The sequence below is a fragment of the Manis javanica genome, chromosome 14, assembly GCF_040802235.1.
Source record: "Manis javanica isolate MJ-LG chromosome 14, MJ_LKY, whole genome shotgun sequence".
In the NCBI taxonomy this organism is placed as follows: Eukaryota; Metazoa; Chordata; class Mammalia; order Pholidota; family Manidae; genus Manis; species Manis javanica.
Genome location: NC_133169.1, coordinates 1,892,397 through 1,914,910, shown reverse-complemented (window position 1 = coordinate 1,914,910; position 22,514 = coordinate 1,892,397). Strand labels below are relative to the sequence as shown.

Sequence of the window (22,514 nt, the reverse complement as noted above, 5' to 3'; positions counted from 1 at the left end):
ATAGAACAAACTTCAGTGGATGTAGAACATTTGAATCATACAAAGTATATTCTCTGACCTTCACAGAACTGGTAAAAATCAGTAACATATCGGGAATACCCAAATAATTTAACTTACCAGTGAGGAGAGGAAAATAAAAAGAGGGAATACCCAAGTAAGAAATTTACCTCTGATAAGAGAAATTAATTCCTGAGTAAGTGGAAACAAACCATGTTCATAGGAGGAAAGACCCAAGATGTTAATATGCCAATTCTCTCCAGATCGATCTTTAAATCCCATTTTAAATCCTGCAGGCTTTTTCATGAGAAATCTGTAATTCTAAAATGTACATGGAAATCCGTAGCATCTGGAATAGCCAAAACAATTTTGAAGGCAGAAATACAGGACTCAGTATGACCTGATCTCACTACATACCGGATGGCAGTCATCAGGGCTGTGCGGCAGGTGCAGCAGGGTAGCGATATGGATCAATGGACCAGAAGGTGAGTCAAGAAACACCTACCTATACATGGCTGATTGATTCTGAACAAACGCATTAAGGTGGCTCAGTGGAGAAGTAACAGCCTTTTCGATAAACGGTACTGGGACAATGAGGCATCCACAAACAAAAAAAAAATCAATCGAGCCTTACCCTTACACCGTGTATAAAAATTAACTCAAAATGAATCGGAGACTTAAAAATTACAGACCTAAAATTATAAAAGTCATAGAGGTAAGTAAATAAAATCTCAGTGACTGTAGGCAAGGATTTCTTCAATACAAAAAGCACTAAACAGAAAAGAAATCGATAAAAATGGCCTTCATTGAAATGAAAAACCTCTATTCTTTGAAAGAGATGGTTAAGAATATCAAGAGATTAGCCACAGACTGGGAGAAAACATTTGTAAGACATGTTTAAGGAGTTGTATCTAGAATATCTAAAGAACTCCTGTAACTCAGTACTAAGACAACCCAATGAAAAACTTGGCAGAAATTGTGGATGGTAGATAAATAATATGAAATGATGCTCAAAATCATCAATTAAACAAATGCAAACTCAAGCTTCAATGCGATACTACTACATGCATTATAGCTAAAATTTAAAAACCTGATAACAGTAAGATGTAAAACAACCAGAATCTCATACATCGCTAGTGAGAATGTGAAATGGTTCAACCACTTTGGAAAGCAGTTTGGCAGTATCTTGTAAAGATAACTTTATTCAACTCAGCAATCCTCCTAGATAAAATAAATCACGTCCACACCAAGGCCTGTATATGAATGTTTATAACAACTTTATTCATAATCGCTAAAAACCAGAAACAATCCAAATATCCACATAAATTGTAGTACATCCTTACTACTCAGCAGTAAATGAACTAACTGTTGATACATGGAACTACATGGATGAATCTCAAAACCATTAGGCTAAGTGGAGGGAGCCAGATAGGAAAGACTATATACTGCATGATTTCATTATATAGCTGTATTAGGGTTCTCCAGAGAAACAACCAATAGGAGATCTGTATCTCCATCCATCCATCGATCATCTACCTACTTACCTACCTACCTATCTTTATTTATTACAAAAAATTGGTTCATGTGATTATGGTGTTGAGAAGTCCCAAGATCTGCAGTCATCAAGCTGGAGGCCCAGGAGAGCCAACGCAGTTTCAAGAAGAGTTGTCACCTGTGTGATAGGCTGTGATGAAAGCAGGTAAGTGGGAGAAGTTTCTATTGGCAGTATGGGGGTACTGCTGATTTTGGTACAGTTTTTGGGGAGCAGTGATGGCAGAAGCCAGAGTGGACTGTGAAAATCAAATATGGAGATAGATCTCTTCAACAAAACTGCTTTCAGAGAAATGGGCTGGTAGCTGGGGTGCTGTGGAGACAGCCATGTCTTGGAGTGGGTCCAGTGATCAGACCGGTGAGTCAGGAGGGCGTGATCAGCGGAGCGGTCAGGACCGTTGTGAATGAGGCGGAGGCCTCATGCAGTATTGCTGCTCATCAGCCATTTCTCACAGTGACTTTGTAAAGAATTACTGCATCTATCAAAGCAAGGTTCCGGGTAATACTGGTTCCAGAAACTAGAAATAAACTTTCCTTACATGCTTAAATAGCTTCTCACAGGGATTCACAAAATACCCAATTCTTTCCCCTGCAATGTGGTACTCATGTAAGTGAGGCCTGTTCTTGCTTTAGGGCTTTACTGAGTTGCATTAAAACTCATGGGTTATATAGTCCTTGTGCCTGTACTAGTACCGACTCCAGTAAACATCTTTAGGTGTCTGGATTTTCTTATTTATGATCTATTTAGGGCACTAGCAGAGAAAACAGCCATGTGGGTTTGAAGGATAGACTAGTGTTACAGGGACAGGCCTCTGTACAGGTGAGAGCCCTGAATCTGTCGGGACTAAAAGCCCATTACAACAAGTACCACCTGCCCTGGTTCGGGTTCCCCGCAAAGCATACCCTGAGACAAGCAGTAGGAGGGAGGCAGGGGGTGATCTCAGGAGAAAAGGGAGAAAGTGGGGGAAAAAGGAGATAAGGGAGGAAAAGCAAGAAGTCGTGATAATGACCGAGCAGGTGACTGCTGCAGTCGCCTGGCACTTAATCTTGTGGGAGACTTCTGAGAGGCTTTGTGGAACAGGCCTCAGATTGTCCACCGGAGGAGGGGAGGCTGGGCCATTTATGCTCCATCCCACCAGGCTTGGCTCCAGGGGAGTAGCTCCCGTAACCCCCCTCCCAACCCACAGGAGAAGGAGCTGGCAGAGAGACCTGTAGGCATGCGTGGCTATCACTGTAGCAGGAGGGTTCCAATGGGCAAGGCAATAGGTGTCATGTCAGTAGCCCCTGCTACAGCCCCTGAGACTCATGTATTACAAGGTGCTTCCCATGCAGTGCAGTGGGGACTAGAAGAGCCTTGGCTCATTATTCCCAATTCTGCGCACTCCTGAACTTCAGTGGTTTTTGGGCCCCTGTGTGTGCACCTTTTTCTTCACCTGCAACCTGTACTGGGACTATGGGACAGTGAGAGCACCTGAAGAGCCATAATTAGACATCAGACCATCACTCTTAGCTCCCTTTCCTACTGTAAATGATCATGCCTCTCCCCACACGGGCTTGGGGAAAACGACCTAGACTCTCACACCACCACTAAAACCAAGTGAACACACAAGGCCATCTAGTGCTTGAGAAAAAGAAAGCTGGTGGCTGTCTGTTTTCCCCAACCAGAGATCATAGTCCGTAGGCTGAACAGGTCTACATAAGCCCCTGGAACTGTAGGCAGCTGTGCACATGGACACGGAGAGAGGCTCTATGACAGTCATATTCTCAGAAAGGTCTACGGCACCAAAGTAGAATAAAAACCACTATCCTGATTGATTCAGCAAGGGCCCCTCTTCCACTTCATTTATATACTTTATGCTGAAGATCTGAGAAAAGGCAAGAATATGAATGGGATATGGAGAGGAGGTCTGGAGGCCCAGTGGGGATTGTTCGTAGTTAGGCCTCTCTATGTCACAGGTGCAGGGGCTGACTTGTGCCGCTCAGAATGCTGACGTCTTCCCAGGGGGTTAGCAGATGACAAGGGAGAAGCCTCCTTGGTAACAAGAAATCAGCTAAAGCAGAAAGTTCAGGATTTCCATAGTCAGCGGCTGCCCGCCCTCACAAAGTGGTAGGGATATACCTGCTTCAGAGGGAACCCAGGCCCCAGGGCCGAATCTTACCTGCTTGGTGCCCAACAGGGCTGTGCCCACTTTGCCTTAGATTCCCATTTCTAGCCTCTGAATCAACCAGACTGAGCGACTTTCCTCCCTTCCCTCCCCATTTTCTTCTCCAGGTATAGTAAGACATGCAATGTTGATATCTTAAGGTCTTCTAGGTCGTTTTGTTTAAAATGACCAAGAATGTATAACTTAGTTCTGATTAGTTCCGTGTTGATTTCCTGCACTAACGCTCATTGGCCCTCTTTTGTCTCCCGTTCCCCGGAGCTCGTGCAGTACAGACCTCCTAGAGACCCTCTGAAAGCTGTTTCGTGGGTGAGATTTGGCAAGGCACACGTTTCACCTATTAAGTTGCCTACTCGTCCACCTGGGCAAGACATATACGGAAAGAGCGCAGGAGAGGATGGCTCAGCCTGGGGGGCGCGTTTGCTTCTGCTCCGCACAGTGGGGACGGGGAGCTGTATGGACAGACGGGAGTGGGTCGTTTAGGACCTACTGTGTCCCAGGCACTGTGCCTGGTGGGGCCCGGGCCGGGAGGGGCCCTCTGTGAGCGGGGGCGGCGCGTACGGACTAGAGCACACTGTGCTGCGAGGACGGCGCTTGGTGCGAAGTGTCCAGGCTCGTCCATGTTCCGGGCAGGTGCCGCGATGGTTCCCTGCACGAGGCAGGCACTCGGCGTCGGCCGAGGGAACCAGCAGGGGCCGCTGTGGACTCGGGCTGGGAGCGCGGGCCCCGCGCACGTGGGTGTCAAACCCCAGGCCCGCCCAGCTGTCCCCGAGCGTCCCGCCTCCTGGGACCCATCCTTGCGCGGGGCATGCGGGGCCTGCGTCGGCCAGATGGCAGGTGCGGGGCGGGGCGCGCCTGATTGGCGGGGTGGGAGGCGTGGCTGGGCATGCGGGCCTGGGCCCGCCAGGTGACACCTGCGGGGCGGAGCGCGCCGTGATTGGCGTGGCGGGAGGCGTGGAGGGCATCGGGCCTGGGCCGGCCAGGTGGCAGGTGCGGGCGGGGTGCGCCGTGATTGGCGGCCCGGGAGGCGGGGCGGGGCGGGGCGGGGCGGGCCCAGCGCCCGGAAGAGCCGCGGCGAAGGCTGCGCAGAGTCGCCGACCGGAGGGAGCGAACGGGCCGGAGCCACGGGGCGCGCCCAGGATGGACAAGCTGAAGACGGTGCTGAGCGGGCAGGACTCCGAGGACCGGGGCGGCCTGTCCGAGGTGAGCGGCTTCCGCAGGGGTCCCGGGAGCGCGGAGCCCCGGGGCCGGTGACGCCTGTTGACAGCGAGGGCCCAGGCGGGCGGGGCTTGCAGGGCTCCGTGGAGATGGGCAGCCGCGCCTCCTTCCTGCGCCCGTGCGGGGTCCCCGCGTCCCCTACGCGCGCCCCGCTCAGGTGCGGGCTCCGCGGGGCCCTCGCGCCTCCCACGGGCGCAGGACTGCACCGGGCGGTCGGCGTCGCTTTACTTTTTTGTCCTGCGCCCCTTCAGCCTTCCCGGCCCGGCCGGCAGAGGGCGGCGCTGGAGCGACACTCGGGGAGCTGCGGGGCTGGGCGGCCGCCGGGTGCGGCCTGCGGCCCTGGCCGGGAGCTCTGGTCCGTGTTGTGAGCCGTGGCCCGAAACCACGAGCCGCCGGGGGCGCCCAGCCACCCGCCATGTGCCCCCTGCACGGCGGCTCCGCGCCCGGGCCCTGCACGGTTGCTCGTCAGCGTCCGGTGGGGCCCAAACCCGGACACGCAGACCCGGGGCCGGGGATCCGCGCAGAGGCGCGTTTCCTACTAAGGGCGCCTCGGGCCGCTGTTCGTTTCCCTTTCCGGACGACACAGCTCCATGTCCCTTTACTCTTTGCGCCGGATTCCCTGGGCCTCAGTTTCCCCGTTTGTAGAACGAGGGTGTTGAGTGAGACGATTCGGCTTCTTCAGACGGGGATGCAGCCGTCCAAGTTTCTCCTCTGACTCTCCTCGGGGTCTCCCCGCGTCCTCAGCGCGCTTCCTCGACCCCTTTTGCCGCTGATTATATTCTGAGTTTCCAATGAAATCCGAAGACAGTGACGCGTGCCCTCCGAGTGCTCACCCCCAAGTCGGGACACTACAGGGACTGAGTGTGGTAGAAGTCGGGGTTCACCTCTTCCACATCTCAGCAGCTCCGTGGGTTCCTTCTAATTCGCTGCCCTTATTAAGTGGTCAAAGCCCAGGGGTAATTTCATGAGTTCTGTGTTTTTTGTTTCTGGCTTCTCTTGTGAGCTCTCAACTCAAACCAAAGACCTGGCCTAAGAAAACGGTAGCTGACGGAAAGCTTTATGCCCCGTAGATCGTCAGCAAGCTTTTACGGGCGGCTGGGTTTCCAGTGGGAGGCAGTTTCTCTTCTTGATATTCTTGGGGGGAGAGGGTGACCCGTGGGATGATGCAGATACTACATATTTAGAAAATAATCATGAAGCAGTGGGAAGACCCAAGAATGCATATAGTACAGGTTGAAACAGAAGTGCTGAGGGTTTTAAAAAATTTTTTTTTATGTGAAACGGTGACTAGACAGGCCTGTTCCGGACACGGTGAAGGGCTCTTGGGCGGTGTAGCTCTGGCACGCGTTCTGTCTTTTCTAAAAGGAGCAGGTGCTTCTTCCTGGTTCTGAAATGCTGTCGCCCGGTCCCTCTTTCAGGGTGTGAGATTCCTGTTTATGTACGTCACCAAGTCCCAAACCCTTGGGAAACATTTTGTAGCCAGCTGAATTGATTTTCAGAGTTGTTTTGGCCTAGCTCTTGCTTATGAGGTCATGGCTACCTTAAAATGTCAGTACTCACTCTGTTTTCTCCCAGTTCCCATGGTTTTGAGGCTGGCCAAGCTGGGGGATTTGGGGGCAGAATTTCTGTTTTGTGTGCTAAGTTGGAGTAGGTGGCCTTGAAGTCTTTCCAGATTCAATTATATGAGCTGTCAGAGGTCACCCCCAGGAGAGTGCTTTTTACAATTTTTATTCTTGTAGTGCAAACAAAAGTATGACTAGTATAGCTGGAAAACTAGGTAATTATCAGCGTTGCTTTGTGACATGCAGTCACAGGGAGTGTCGTGATGATGCCTCAGGGCCACGAGGGCACCTTCCATCCTTGCTTCCAATGGGCTTCCCTCTAAAAGTGTAGGCTTTATGTTTGCCCCAGAGCGTCACAGGGACAAGGAAGGTATGCAGGTATCTGGTGCAAAAGCACAGGAATGATGCAATATTCCTCTCTCACCTGTCCCTGGTTACCAACCCTGTTGCCCCGAGCAGTCCTTAGCTGCACTTCTCTTTGGCAAGAGTCCCTCTTCTCTTCACACCTCAGAGTCGAAGGGGCCTTTGTGCCAGTCAGTCTGACAGCCAGTGAGCAGGTTGCCTCCAGGTACCACCCAGGCACTAGTTTAGCTACTCTGATTTCCAAAAACTACCCAAGCCCTGTTTCCAGTAACTGGGAATTGAGAGAGGCATTTTATATCAGCTGAATTGATACCTAAATTGGCAAAAAGAAGTGTTTCGCTGTCACTGCGTCCAGAGAGGTGGAACAGTATCTCCCTCCTGCCTGTAGGAAGCGAGAGTGTAAATTGCAGCCACGCAGAGTGGAAAACGGGGTGAAAGCTCTCCTCCCCCCCATTTTTGCAATAGGGTGACGTGCTGATGGAAGTCAGTCTGAGTGACTTGCAGGACCAGCACGCCACCCTCCTTCCTAAAGGCAGAAACCAGAACTGCTCCCTGCCGCAAGCGCTTTGATTTTTACAAGGGCTGTAGACCCCGGTCTTGTTGAGACTGGCTGGCACTCTGAATGCGAAGACGGGTTCCTATCTGAGCCCGCCCTGTGGCTGATCCTCTTAAAAAGCGGTGGAATATTTTAAAACATCCCTGCTGACACCAAGCAGTGCTCAGGCCATGAATCCAGCCCAGCCTGGCTGCCACCCTTTTCTCCCCATGTGCAGCTCCGCCCGGGCAGGTAAGTTCTTTGGTTCCTGTGTGAGTGGGAAGAGTGGTGGCTTTGATTTTATTTTCTCCTTGGTGGGCGGTTGAACAGGTTAGTCAGAGGCCGTCTAAGCCAGCCGTCCGGGCCCATGTAGCCTGACAACGCTGCATGTGTGGCCTGCTTTGGAGGAGAGCTTTTCCACAGCCTGGAGCCTGGGGGCCCCCCTCGTCAGGTCCTAACACCCTGCTCCCGCTGCGCGTTCCCATCCCTGAGAGCCTTTCTGTGCAGGGAGCTGTGGGTGAGTTGCACATCAGGAGCCCACTGTCAATGTGTGTGTGCGTGGGGTAGGGGGGGAACGCCTGTGGTGCTGTGCCCTGGATGCCGGTCTCAGGAAAAGAGATGAGGCCGCCCACCTGCAAGGCCTGCCACACCTGGGCGCATCTCTGGTCCTTCTCTCCAAGCTTCTGGTTTGACAGAAGTTTGGAGACAGGCTTGAAAACAGGCCCCTGAGCTGGGAGCGGTCAGGGCCGAGGGAGCTGCCAGTCTAGGGACGCTTGCATTTCCGCTGCCACTGACCCCCTCCATCAGCCAGTGGAGACGTGGTCCAGAGCCCCACCACATCGCCAGATGGGGATGGGCTGGGCCGCAGCAGGTGAGCCCTGCAGAGACGGACGCCGGGCCTGGCCGCCCAGGCTGGCTGGTCTCACCTGTCTGTGCCCAGCATGGAGCGGCTGTGGTCCCCGCACCAGGTCGCAGGTGGGGACGGTCCCCAGTACAGGCGCCTGGCTGTCATCTGTGACATGGGAAAGAACCCTTGGGAGCCTCAGACTCCCCCATTTTAGGGGAGTTTCTCTGGAAATCTTGGCCTCCTCTGGACTTGCTCTTGGGAGGATTGGTTGTGGGGTAGAGTCAGGGTGAGCCGGGCAGTATTACCTAACGAGGCTCTGCCTCACGTGGGTGATGTGGCTGATGCCGGGCCCCCGAAGACCGGCATCTGCCCCAGGAGCGAGGAGACCGGGATGAGAGTCCCAGTGGGGTGGGTCCCAGAGGCCCTGGCAGCAGCCGGAGCTGGGGAACCCTGGCTCCTGGGGGCACGGTGCCCGGTAGGCCCAGCCCCCCAAGTGCTGCTTCCTCCCGCATATCAGGGCTGCCTTCCGGTGGTGCCCCTCCTCCCAGGAGGGGCCCGGTCACTCCAGGCTCTGCCGCCTCCCTGTTGGTGAAGTGGGCTGTGCCTGAGGTGGAGTTCCCACCGCGGGACTCCTGGGGCCGCTGCGCCAGCTCTGACCAGCTGCTGGGTAGGAGGTGCGGTGGGTGGCAGCCGGATCCTGGGACACGGAGGCGCCTGTGGCACAGAGCGCCCCTGCCTTCCTCATACACATTCGCGTACTGCCTCTAAATTGGGTTATGTGCCTCCCTTGTATCTGGTGATCACTGTGCATGTACGTGTTTGCACTCATGTGTCTGGATTTCAGGTTGCTGAGGCGGCGTCGCTGAGCTGGGGCACCAGGATAAAAGGCTTCATCGCATGTTTCGCCACCGGAGTTCTCTGCTCTCTGCTGGTAAGGCCTCCCTCCTCTCCTGCCCGGTCCTTCCTCCACCGAAGCGCAGGGGTGAGAGGAGAGAGAGCTGAGGGGGCGGGAGGGGACGGTCCCCGAGGGCTCCCGGCGCGTGGCCGCGGCGGAGGGCTTCCTGCCATGCGCAGGCCGTGCTCTGTCTTCCAGGGAACCCTGCTGCTCTGGGTGCCGAGGAAGGGGCTCTACCTCTTCGTGGTGTTTTACACCCTTGGTAACATCGCATCAATCGGGAGGTAACTGTGCCTTCACTGGTTTATTATGTATGTACGTGTGTGTGTTTGTGGCCACGGACTGTGCAAGAGGGCGGGGAGGCGAGGGGTCCGCAGCTTTCAGGGTCGGGGAGAGAGGTAGTAAAGCACATGACCTCCACATCCTGTCACTTCAAACTACTTTATCCTTGAATTGCCTCTGGGAGGCGTTGCCTTTGGGATTTTGTGCGGGAGGGAGCTGAAGCTCTGAGCCATCACTGCCTCCGTCAAGGTTTACAGGATGGCCCTCCCATCCCTCTGGGCTTCCTGCCCCGACACCGGGGTGGCGCTGTTGAAACGGCCCATCTGGCCCTGGCTGCAGGCGGAACTTGTCATTATTCATGTGAGGCCATGTCTGAGGGGCTCCCCGGGTGGGCAGCCCATTCCACTGCTGCCAAGCTGTTGACCCACAAGTGCACCCCTGTGCTGCCGACCCCAGGCTTGCCCCCAGCTGGGCCCTGCCCCCTCCTGGGCGGCCCCTGGGACCCAAGCACAGGCCTCTCTCCTCCACCTTCCCCCTCCTTCCGCTGAGCTCAGCGCTTGGCCGCAGAGCCCTGGGGATCCAAGTCCCCCCGTCCATTATGCCTGGCCTTGGTGTTGACCTCTGTTGGCCCCTCCTCTCGGTGTCCGTGGCTGTGGTCCCAGGTTGATGCACTTGTTCAGTGAGCCTTGGTCACCCTGCACTGGCCCCGGGGGTGTGGAGACAGGGATGGCTCGGACCCTGCTGCGGTGGGGCCCGCTGGCCAGCCAGGCCCACACATGAACTGATAGCATAATAGGGGTGCAGAGGGACATGCTCTGTGAGGACACCTGACGGGGCCTGACCGGACTGGGGTGGAGGGGCTTCCTAGAGCAGGTGAGATCTGAACTGGGCCTAGCACCCTGTCCCTTGGTCTCCCGATGCTTCTCCACAGGGGACTCCAGACCCCGAGCTCACATGCAGGAGAGGCCCTCACCACCCGGCCGGGCCCAATTTCTTGCATGTCCCCAAGTGTCGCTGTGTCTCTGCTTGGGCTGTATTCTCGGCCCAGGGCTGCCCAGGTGTACCTCCCACTCAAGCCCCCCCACACCAAATTTTGTGGATATCTACTTGCTCATTTGTGGAGATTTGGCTCAAAAGTCACCTCTCCCATGAAACTTCACCTTATCACCTCTCCTCACCCCAACTTGGAATCATGACCTCCACGTCTGCGTGGGGCTCCCTACGGGCCGGCCCAGGAACCAGGACCTCTTAGCAGGCTTTATTTAGTTACCCCTCATTGCACTGACTTGTCACAAGCCTGTTGGCTGCTGGCCAGGGGCTCCCCGGGTGTGAGGACCGCCAGTCTGGAAGCTGACGGAGCCCGCCCGGCACTTGCTGGTCAGGTGCGGGTCTGCTCAGTCCGTGTGCCCTCTCGCCAGCGCGCCTCAGCCTCCGTTCCTACAGAAGGCATGCTGGGGACATCTTTTCGAGCTTTGGGATCCAACAGATGTGTGTCAGGGTTTGAATGCCAACTCTTTAGTTCCCTGCTGTGTGATCCTAGGAAAGTAAGTTAACCCTTCTGAGCTTCGTTTTCTCATCTCTTAAATAAGTATAATAACAGTGAACCTGCAGAGTTGTTGAGGGGGTGAAGTGAGGTCATGTACTTGGCATTTAGCAAACATTCAACAAATAATAGATGAGATAGCTGTCATCGTCGTCATTAGAATCATTCTCTGGATCATGAAAGAAATGAGATGCTCTGCTTCTAACACACAACCTGAACCAGAAAGGTCTGGTTTTTATCTTTTAAAATATTGGAGTCTTGGGTGGTGGGCTTGTTTCTGTGGTTAAGGTCACACCTGGCAGAGAGGGTCCCCTGACCAAGTGCTCACGAATGTGACTCTGGAGTCAGACTGACATGTGTGTGTAGACAGGTGGTACCGTTTACTCGGGGCCTTCTGGGCTTTGGTTCCCCATCTGTGACGTAAGGTGATAATTATCCCCGTGGTCAGCTCCATAAGCTGCTGGTGGTTAATGGCCTGTAAGTGTGTTGCCTGGTGCCTGGTGCCTGGCGCGGGCTTCCACGTCAGCTGAGGTCACTACCCTTGTTGCCATGGGCATCCTGGGGTCCCGGGGAGGCCAGGTGCCCCTGGTGCGTTCTGTTTGGGTCTGAATGGCCGTGTGTTTGCCTCTTAGCACCATCTTTCTCATGGGACCAGTGAGACAGCTGAAGCGCATGTTTGAACCTACGCGCTTGATCGCCACCATCATGGTGCTGGTAAGGCCTTTTAGCTGCACTTCTCAAGGGGGAGCTTGTATTTCTGTCACCTGGAATCTTTCCCTCCTGACCTAAAGACCTGTTTCCTTTCATCCTGACTTCCTGCCCTGCCTGGGGCCACGGTGGCAGGAGGGCGCATGTCCTGTGATGAAGACCTCCCCTCGTGCGTCCCTTGGGGTTAAGATTTTTGTCAGTTCTGTAAATCACCAACAGAGGGCATCGCTTATCAAATTAGCCAAACCAGAATGGTGGGAAGAGCGCGGACACCGGCCTGGGGATGGTGAGGCTGGGTGTGGGCAGGGCTCCTCGGAAGAGTGGGGTCCAGCATCCTGGGGTGAGCCCTTTCCCTTACCACCACCAGGCCTTGGGACCTGGCTTGTTTTCATTGGCATCCCTGAAGTGGGTCCGGGGGTCCTCCTGGCCCAGGCCCCCATCCCTGGTGTGACAGCAGCACCTTCCACCTTGTCATACCTTCCGCCCAGTTAACCCAGGATGCCTCTTCCTTCTTTGGGCTCTTGTCTTGCACTGGACCCCCCAGGATCCCTGCAGACCACAGTCCCTGGCCTTCTGCTCTGAGGACAGCGCTGCCGCGTCTGGGCTGGTCAGCTGCTTGTGTTCAGTGTCGTCTGTGTGCGTCTCATTTGTTCGGATGGGCAAGTTCTCTAAGGCTGTGTCCCGTTTGCTGTTTATGTCCTTTTGGAGCACTGGGTGCAGAGCTGGACACAAAGACGGCCCTTCAGGGCCCACTTACCGAGTAGTTACTGTGGGGGAAGGATGGTGGTGACAGGCACAATGCGTGCTGAGCACCAGCTCTTCCTGGCCAGCCCTGGACATAGGTGGTCTGGACAAGACTCAGAGAGAGAACTTTCCAAGGGAGGACTTAGGAGAATTGTTAGGCGACGTGTAAACAGTGACTCACTGACTTAATCTAACATCTCACGTTCACCTTTGTGCCCCTTTCTGCTCCAGAGACTAGAGTTTGGCAGGAGCCAAAATACAGAAGTGTGTGTGTTAAACCCACTTTAGTGTGTTGGAAGAGATGGATGGGCAAGTGGGTGTACAAGATGGTGAATTTTTCTGGGAAAAATATGCAAGTAGAAGAGGGTCCCTCTCTTCCTCATCCACGTGAAGTCTGATGGGCCAGTTTAATTTCACTGGGGTTTTAACTCTTTCGCTGTACATGGGCACTGAGGCGGGGTAAGTGCTACGACGTGAAGAACACGTGTGGTCACTGGGTGCTCACAGGCTGATCGCTGCAGCTTGATGGGTGCTGTAAATTTGCCAAGAATGATAAATGTTCCCAGATTTTTCCTCCATGTCGTCGCTGTATTAAGTAAATACTTTTTCCTTTCTCTCTCTAGCTGTGTTTTGCACTCACCCTGTGTTCTGTCTTTTGGGTAAGTGCATTTTAACTTGCCTGACCCTCTTTGTGTCTGCCTCTTGTCACGCACTCTCCTGCCACCGTATTGTTTTCCTTTCAGTGGCACAAGAAGGGACTGGCGCTCATCTTCTGCATCCTGCAGTCCTTGGCCCTGACGTGGTGAGTGAGCTTTTACCCCGTCCCCCGACTTTGGTCTCTGACAGAGCCGCTGCAGGAGAGAAAATCCCACACAGTGTGGGTGGGAGGCTTCGGAAAACAGAAGCCTTGCAACGTCTGCTTGCTCAGTGACGGGCATGGAGCTGGCCTCACAGCACAAAAGCCTGTCCGCGTGGACCCTGCCAGCAGACGGCATTTGCGCCTTCGGGGAACCCCGAGGCCGTCGGTCCCCCTGGGCGCCTGGTGCTTCCGAGATGGGGTAGGTGCTGCTAAACTGCCATGTGCGAGGAGTGAGGACAGGGAAGCAGTGCAGGGGCTGGTAAGAGAGGCTTGGGCATCAGATGGGCACGAGGAAGGTGGTAAGGAGCATGCCCGATGTGCCCTTTGTCATGGGGCACAGAGTGAGTGTCAGCAGGGGACGGGGACGGGGCTGATGAGGTGGGAACCGTGCGGCTGTGGGCCGCGGCCCCCACGTGCTGGGGCTGTGAGTCGTCCACGGTGACAGCTGTGGCTCAGGGCCACACATCGCGGAAGGGCTTCTGGAGATGCTGTGTGCGCTTGTGGAGGGGCTGCGGCCCATGGCCTCCCAGCGGCCCTGTGGCGGAGGGGTCTGGCCACGCCGCTGAGGCATCCTGGGTTCATCAAGGGGCGAGGGCAGCCCGAGCGTCTTCATAGAGGTGGGATGTCTGCTTTAGAAAAAATGTTGGCTGTGACGCCACAGAAGGAGGGCTGGAGAAGCCGTGGAGCTTCCGGGGATCAGCTGTGCTCCCGGCAGGAACGGCCCTGAGACTGCGTGCTTAGCGCTCACCCCTCCCCTTCGCCATTCTTGGACTGTTGAATAAATGTACTTCCAGAACGCCTTTTGGGGTTCACTGTGTCCATAAGCACATGAGCTCCTGGATGTGGTGAGTGGGAGATGCGGAGAGTGCTGACCTGGTTTAACGGCACACATGCCGGTAGTGGGTACCGTAGGGGCCTGCTTGATGGTGTACGCTTATATTCTGGTTTTCTTCTGGGGGCAGAAATTGGTTCCCACGGGCACATGCCTTTCTTGCTAGTAGACTGGTTTTGAAGCCAGTTCTTAAAGGTTTGGCACTCACAAGGGCCCCGGCAAATGGCGGCATTAAATGGTGGAGTTTTTTGTTTCCTGTTCTGTTTTCCTTTCCTTTGAAACTAATAGGGGGCAGACCATGTGTCTCAGTTGGGTGGAAGCTGTGTCTGTGGAGGACGTGTGCGACATCAGAGGACAGTGGTCTGGGGGCTCAAGTGCTGTCCTCTGAGCACAGGGCTTCTGGGCCGCCGGGCTGTCTGGGTGGGGCCTGTGGGCCCATCTGGTTGAAGTAGTGCCGGGGGAGGCTGACGTGACAGGGCCACCTCCACATGGCTTTTGCCCTGGGCCACGGGTGACACTCCCCTCCTGGCCTGCATGTGTGGCGTGGCGTGTGTGTGCCCCTCCACCCGGAGGGGACGGTGTGGATAAATCCCCGCGATGTCCCCACCGAGTAGGAGCCCCTCCCACAGTGCGATCTTCCTCTCAGATGGACACGTTTGATTTGACCTTTTGCTGGTTTTCGTTGTAGGTACAGCCTCTCCTTCATACCGTTTGCAAGGTAAGAGTGACTGTCTGGGGCTCTGGGGTCCCTCGTTTGGGGGCAGTACGTTCGCACAGGCCCTTCAGGTGTGACTGCTGCCAGGGGCACAGACCACTTTGTCTTTACTAAAAGCCCATGAGACAAGCGGGGCAATGTTACATGCCTGTCCTACAGATTAGGAAGCTGAGGGGCTGGCTCTGGCCCCTGACATAGCTGCTGATGGGCATGGACCCAGGTCCAGGGCCCCTGGTGCCAGGGCGTGGTCATCCAGCTCTGACATCCTGTGCACGTGCGCGTGTGCACCACCTGTGAACATCCAGCTCTGAGTGCAAGTACCACAGTTTGATCATCTGTGACACGCTGTACACGTGTGCGCACTGCTGGGATCGTCAGACTGTGACACACGGTGCATGTGTGTGCGGCACCACCTTTTGACCTGGGCCGTCGAGGAGATGCTCTTAACGGATCATCAGCAAGCAGGCGATGGGGGGTCTGAGTCCATGCTTGTCTCGCAGCGTTGCAGCAAGAACGTTTCAGCAAGAGGTTATAGAGGGAGACTAAGCAGAGCCGGGGCTCGGGAAGACTGACCAGGTTTCCAGTTAGCAGTGTGACCCTGGGCGACTCACTTGACCCCTGGCCTCAGAGGCTCATGGGAAGCTAGAGGGGCCTGGACCACACCCCCCACAGAGCCCTCCCAGCTTCGAGGTCCTGGCCCTGATCCCCCTCAGCGAGCACTCTCAGGGCCGGGCCTCCCAAGGTCAGCCACGGGCTCTTTGCCTCTCACTGCCCTAGTGCATGCAACTATGTAATTTCCATTCACATCTATCTATTTTAACTAAAAGGAACTTTTCCTTAACTGTGTTTAGAAAAATAAGAAGCTGCAGGAATTGGGCGGCAGGAGGAGCACCCTCGGTCTCACGCGGCCCAGGCCCGCTGCTGGCGGCGACCCGAGGGTGCAGGCTGCCGGGGGTCAGCGCGCCGCCCGCCCAGTGGCAGCAGGGTGACTCGGTGAATAGCGCTAGGAGGGTAACGGATGAAATGGTCCGTGCCGGACGGTGGCCCATGTGGGAAGAGTACAGGTAGGGAGTGTCCTGGGGAAAACTCGGTTTTTAAGTGAAGTAAGCCAGAGCCTACCAGCCCCAAGCAGCCAGTGAGACACTGAACCACGTGCCAGCGACTGGATGCTTCCTTGTGCCAGGACCAGCTACATAACCGGCAGGGCCCAGTGCAGCGTAAGTGGGTTCCTTGTTCAGGAAGGATTTAGAAATTTCAAGATCGCAGCAACAGAGCGTTATGACGGATGTGGACCCTCGAAAGTACGGGGCCCGGTGCAGCCGCACACATCTCGTGCCCCCAAAGCTGGGCCTCTTGGGCACTGCTCCTCAGGGTGCCCAGCCTGGTCTGGATGGACACTTACGGGTCTCGTGTGCAGGTGGTGGGTAGGATGGCAGAAAGCTGTTGGAAGTAGTGAGTCTCCTGGGCTGAGCAGATGCGCATTTCTGCAGGAGGGAATGAACCACGAAGGCGGGCCCCCATGCTTCTGTTTGTAGCATCCCCCAGAACAGCCTCTCCCACAGTGGTTCACAGAAAGAGCACGGATATGGAAGGCAAGGGCTCCATGATAAATAAGTTTGGGACACAGGTTAAGCAAAATTATTAGATAGGTTCCTTGTTGCTGAGCTTTCCAGGTCCTTTAATGTATTACGTGTGTTGTAAGCTGCTTTAAGGGATCTTACTTGGCCGTAAAACCCTTTCCCATGCAGGGCATCTCCTAGGACTGCAGTGCAGAGCATATCTTTCTTTTTTTAAATTTTTTATTAAGGTATCATTGATATACACTCTAGGAAGGTTTCACATGAAAAAACAATGTGGTTACTACATTTATCCATAATATCCAGTCCCCACCCACACCCCAATGCAGTCACTGTCCATCAGTGTAGTAAGATGCCCCAGATCCACTCTGTGCCTTCTCTGTGCTACACTGTCCTCCCCGTGATCCCCCACACCATGTGTACTAAACACAATACCCCTCAGTCCCCTTCTCCCTCCCTCCCCACCCACCCTCCTGCACCCCTTCCCTTTGGTAACCACTAGCAGAGTGTATCTTAAGAAATGCTGAGAATGATCTTGACCTTGAAGCACAGCGCCTGCTCACCTCTTCCTCAGGTGACTCCCGATGTCCTGGGTGCACAGGCGGCTGAGAAGCAGAGGGACAGAGCCAGGCTGAGAAGCTCTGGCCTACAGCCGGGTGTGGCTGCAGCTGGAGATGCGTGCTTGAATAGAATAGTAGCTCGCCGAGCACCCACTCCTTCCTTGCATGCTCTGCACTGAATTCCAAGCAGTGACTGCGTGGGGCAGGCTACCAGGGCTCCGTGCCTGTAGAGAGCTCCCTGTACCAGGCGCTCCTGGGAGACGTCCCTTAGCGCATTTCAGCCACTTGCCTTGAATGGGGAGAGGCCCTGCTGACTGGCTTAGTGCTGTCAGAGCACCTGCGATTCCGGTTGGTATTCAAGTGCACGGCCCTGACTGACGTCCTGGCCTCTGATAGTCTCTGTACTTCCTTCCCATCCTTTCCTCTGGTTTTCATGATTGCCATCGTGTACTAAATACCTGCTCTGTTCAGTGCACTGCTTTCCACCACCAGTCTGTTGGCTGAATGGGGACGTGTGCTTTTGCAGATAAGGAATTGAGACTCAAACACGACAAGTAACTTGCCCAGGAGACTACTGCTAATAGACATTGAAGCTGGGGCTGGATGCTGAGGGGGTCGGCCCCCCAGCCTAGGTGCACTCCACCCTGCGCCATGCTGGGTGCCCGGGAGTTCTGACGGAGGGTCTTTACCACTTAGAGGTGCCCTTGGGGCGGCGACTTCCCGTTTATCTTGTGTGTTTTCTTCCCTAGGGACGCCGTGAAGAAGTGTTTCACTGTGTTTCTGGCGTAACCACCAGTTTGCAAGGCTGAGGGAGGTGTTCCGGCTGGAAGCTGGCAGACAGTTTTGTAAATACCTCGTGAACCTCTGTCCTACAGACACGTGCCTTCTCTCTTGCAGCAATGTGTTGCTCGCGAGCACCTGAGGATTGCTTTTGGAGGCAGTGTTGTTCCCAAAGGCAAACATCTAGCGCAGTAGGAGAGGTGGGTCCTGTCCTCACTGCCTGGAATCCTCCTCGTGTGCCCGTTGCCTACTGGACGGCATTCCACTGAGTTCTCCGAAGTTAAACCTTAAGCAGGAGCAGCAACGCCAGAGCAGCAAAGCCTTGGGACCAGAAAAGGCACGCCGGTGATCCCCGGTGGTGACAGGCAGCCCGTGAGTGATGGCAGGGGTGCACAGGAAGGGCCAGGGCTCTGGGCCAATACGGGCTCAGTAGACATGTCCCTCAGCATGGAGACCACCACCCCTGCCCCGCACACCTGGACATGCTTGCACCCTGGGGTCTGGGACAGCAGTTCTGCCCTCCCGATGGCCTAACACAAGCCCGTGGAGAGCCTGGCTGTCAAGCAGAGAGGAGCCCTTTGGTAACAGGTGTTGTTTTAAAACCTGACCCTCGGCGCCCCTGGGCCCCACTCCCACGCCTCGCTGTGAGGGTGCTTTCTGCCATTCGTGCACGCTTCTTCTCTCCTGGGTCTCCTCCTGTCCCTGCCTCTGTATCTTTACCCATGACCTCCTGGAACTAGAATGAGAGCAAAGCAGCAGGAAATGCTGCTCTTTCCTTCTGGACAAGAGCTGGCGGGGGTGCGGTCATGTTGCCGTCTGCTGTGTTTCTTTTCATCATCCACAAATGTTTGCTTTTAAACTGGTTGTGTTTTCTGTTCTCCCAAGAGGGGGTCCTAGGGAGAGCGGGTGGGAGGTCAGCCCCATGTGGGAACGGCAGGAAGTGGGCACGCCTGCTAGTGCCCTGGAAGCAGTCCCAGCGTCCATCCTGCAGCCTGTGCCAGACACGCTGGAAGACACATGGGCTGTGGCCATCGTGGCTCAGCCTGCTGCCCAGCCACGTGCCTGTAAGCCTTGATCCGTCCCGTCCTGGAGGTGGTGACTGTCACCTCACTGTGCAGTCACAGAAGCCAAGGCGCACGGAGGTCCCTGGCTTCCCCTATAGTCACAGTCTGGGCAGAGCTGAGCCTCGTGTCTGGGCGCCCCAGCCTCCATCTCCTTCGTGACCCCATTTCCCAGTGTGGCCCTGGAGGTGCTCCTGAACCGCACTACCTTTTCTGTCAGCCAAGCCCGTGCCTTTTCTGGTCCCAATCTCCGTGTCACTGCCTTGGCTCCCCCCTGGTCTGCCTTGGGGGTGCTTCCCCTGCAGTCTGTAGGATCTCTGTCCATTGTTCCTGTGGGTGCCCTCTCAGCTCCTTTCTGCTGCCCGACTGTCACAAGCACCCTGTCTTGATTTCCGCAGCCCTGGGCATGCCGGGGCTCACAGCTGCCCTGCAGGTGGGGTCTGCTGGGTTTGCCTTTCTGGGCCTCTTGGGCTCTTGTTCCGGGAACCTCCAAACCAGAGGCCCTGGTCGGCCGGTTATCTCCCTGCTTGTGGCTGTGGCCGAATTGTTTCTCTGGCTGCAGCTGAGCTGTCAGACCAGCGATCATTTTCGTCTTGGCTGGAGTGGTAGGAACAGGTCCCAGGGGACCACAGTGAGGAGCCAGTCTTTCCAGGCCCTTTCTGGGCTATTGTAGGCATCCTGTCTTAGGCTGAGGTCCATAACCTGCCTTCAGCCAAGAAGGGAAATTATATGCCCCCTCTGGTTTTGTGGGGTTCTTTCACATCTGCGGTGCCTCTCGGAGATAGCTCAGATCTCAGCGGGCTCTAGGATGGGGCCTGCAGGAGGTCAGGGAGGTCATCGCTCCGCTAGCACTACGTGTCCAGCCGTGGGCATTGGCCTGCATCATCTCGCTGAATATTCACAGTAGCTTTGCCCAGCTCGTGGCCCTGTCCCCGTTATCAAGGAGAAGGAGCAGCCTCAGAGAGGGCAGGGCATCTGCCAGTCCCAGCAGAGGGCGTTGGCTCTCGCAGAAGGGCTTCTGCTTTGCCGTGACTGCTCGCCTGTGGCCCGGGCAACTCCTGTCTGGACACTGTTGGCAGCCTTTGGACGACCCTGCCCTCCAGGGTGTCCCAGACTCCTGCGTGTTTCCTTCTGCTACCTTGGCCTTTGGCTGCTTCCCTGCTTGGCTACTGGGCTGTGGGAGGAACAAATCCATTTCAAATCTGCTGAAAGCTGTTGCCAAGCGACAGTGTGGCAAAAAGCGGCCTGGTGGGTGCGGGAGGAGTGGAGAATCCCGGCTTTGGACCCTGGGGCTGGTAGTGGTCTCTGTTTCCCTGCTCCCCTGCCTGCCATCCTGCCCCTTTCCCTGCTGGCTGGAGGGGAGATCACCGTGGGGGTGACATGCAGGTGGGAAATGTGCTTGCCTGTGGCTTCGCTTCAGAGCCCCGAGCCCTCTGCCCTCCAGGCCTGGGGAGCCCCCTCCGTGCCCTCGGCCCCTCAGAGATGCTTGTTGGCTCCTGGGCAGGTCTGCTGACAGCTCCGGGCCTCCATCTCCTCTCTACCCAAGAGGTTTTCCCTTTTGCTGAATGTGCTCTGGGAACCTCTGGTTCCTCCAGACCCTGCTGGGGGGGCCCCTCCGCCCCCTGCAGACAGGCTGCTCGCCTCTGGGGTGGGCACAGTCCCCAGTGTGCATGCCCTGGGGCGGTACCTGGGTGGAGCACCCTTGCACCACTCTCAGGGTTATCTGCCCGAGTGCCCCTCCCTCCTGCCCCCACCTGTGCTTGGAGAACCCGAAATAGAGTCATGAACACCTCTGATAAGATTGCTTTGGAGAGTTCCATCAGGAAAGACCATCAAGAAGTGGGTGTTACCTTAAAAAAGGGTGTGGGGGGTGCTGGTTTGGGCGCTTCTGCTTCTGGTCAGTTCCATGAGGGCGATGAGCGCTGCGGCTGGGGGCTGAGACCCGGGCAGCCGGCGGGGAGCGGAGCGGCGGCCTCCGCGCGGGGCCCCTTCTGCGCCAGGCCCGCCTTCTCCCCCCTCAGGAGCGTCTGACTAAGTCGGCTGCAGCAGTACAATATTTAAAAATTCACAGCCTGTCCTTCAACTTCATTTTCAGCAAATGAACAAACAAAAGGCCAGTGTTTAAGGTTTGTGAAGCCGTGTTGGATTTTTGGCAAATTCTTTTTTTTTTTTTTTGATGTTTAAGATGTGCTGTAGTGTGCAGATAGCTTATTTTAGAAAGTAAATGAAGTTACAGATTTATATCTGTGTAGCTTATAAGATACTAACAAACTAAGTGAATTCTGGATGTTCGGAAATTCTTATTTAAAAAGTTGGCTGGGAGGTTAAATTACATGACTTTATAAGTACCCTGTAGTTCAAAATCGTATGAAATTCTGAGATCTTGAGAGTTTTAATGGAGTGAAGAGAAAAATGCCATGCAGTTCATTTGAGCCTGGTGCCCTCAGCGTGGGGCGTGGAGCTCCACGTTTTGGCTGCGTCCAGCTGTGCCCCAGATGCACAGGTGACACCCTGAGGCCCCTGGGACGCCGTGGCTTCGCTCTTGGTCGCTCAGGGTTCTGTTGCACAGCCTCCAGAAGCATGGCAGAGACGCCGCGCCCGAGTGTGTGGGCACAGCCCGGGGGCGGCCAGGGCAATCGATTTGACCAAATGGATCCCATTCTTCCTGGCAGGAGCTGGTAAACTGACCGGGGCTTTGAAATGTACAGAATTTCTCTGTAGACGGGATGGGCTGACAGCAGGGCAGAGGGTGCACCCAGGCCAGTTCACGTGATGTCCTCTCATGGACGGGCCGCGGCTGTTGGAGATGAAAGGTCAGACCACAGCATTGTAATACGCAGCTGGTACCCAGGTGGGTGTCTCTGACAAGGTGACATCACTAATAGACAGCACCTGAAAACCAGTGTGCCGTGGAGAAACGCTCCCTGGTGTAAACTGCCCGCCTGGGCCTGGCACCTTTGAGACCAGAGCGAGCCTGGAACCTGGGCAGCGCGATGCTCTCTGCCTGCTGCGCGGCCAGACTGCATGGCCCGGCGATGAGCCCCCAGTCTGGGGACAGGTGCACCTTGCTCTGTAATGTCCTGAATTGGCTGCCCCGATTTACACTCCCACCATGCCTCGCATTCTGTCTGGTGGTCTTTCTGCTGTGAAAAGTGTTCATTTTGCCTTTTTGGGTATGCTTTCCTGCATTAGCCATTTTGAACAGAGAAAGGAAATACTGGAGACCCTCTGAATTCTGATCTTCTGCTGATTTTATAAATTCTGATTGTGAAGTTGGGGTAAGAGTTCGAAGGCCCAGGGGAGTCTAGATGCCTTGGAACATTGTGCCTGTTTTAATATGATGAGCTTTTAAAACACTGTTTAAACATGAATCCATTTTTGTGATTGCGAATATTCAGCTAATTTTCAATTTTGGTGATTGCATAACTGATTTTTTTATATCTGGAAATATATTCTTATGTGCTACTTTTCTTATCTCGAAACTATTTCATACAATAAATATTGTTTACTTTTTAGTCATTTCAAAGAGAAGAATTTTGTTGGTAACTAAGCTGTTTTTACTCTAAACCATCACAAAACAATTCTCCCTTTCTTTCTTTTTGTTTCCTTCTCAATAAATGATAGCATTATGATCTTGAATGAATCTAGTGTTGTCTTTTATTTATGTTTGTCTTTGCAGGAAGACAGTAAGCCAAAGGGAGATTGTATGATGACAAGAATAGA

General features: G+C 54.9%; 1 protein-coding gene across 1 annotated transcript; it reads left to right on the top strand.

Moving 5' to 3' along the window:
• The first annotated feature begins 4,753 nt into the window (after window positions 1–4,753).
• SFT2D2 (SFT2 domain containing 2) lies at window positions 4,754–22,430 on the top strand. Its single transcript, XM_017664197.3, has 8 exons — window positions 4,754–4,913; window positions 9,080–9,166; window positions 9,329–9,414; window positions 11,588–11,669; window positions 13,031–13,066; window positions 13,151–13,209; window positions 14,787–14,816; window positions 17,700–22,430. Exons 1-8 carry the CDS (start codon window positions 4,851–4,853, stop codon window positions 17,737–17,739), a joined length of 483 nt encoding a protein of 160 aa, XP_017519686.1. The 5' UTR covers window positions 4,754–4,850; the 3' UTR covers window positions 17,740–22,430.
• The last annotated feature ends 84 nt before the right edge of the window (window positions 22,431–22,514 follow it).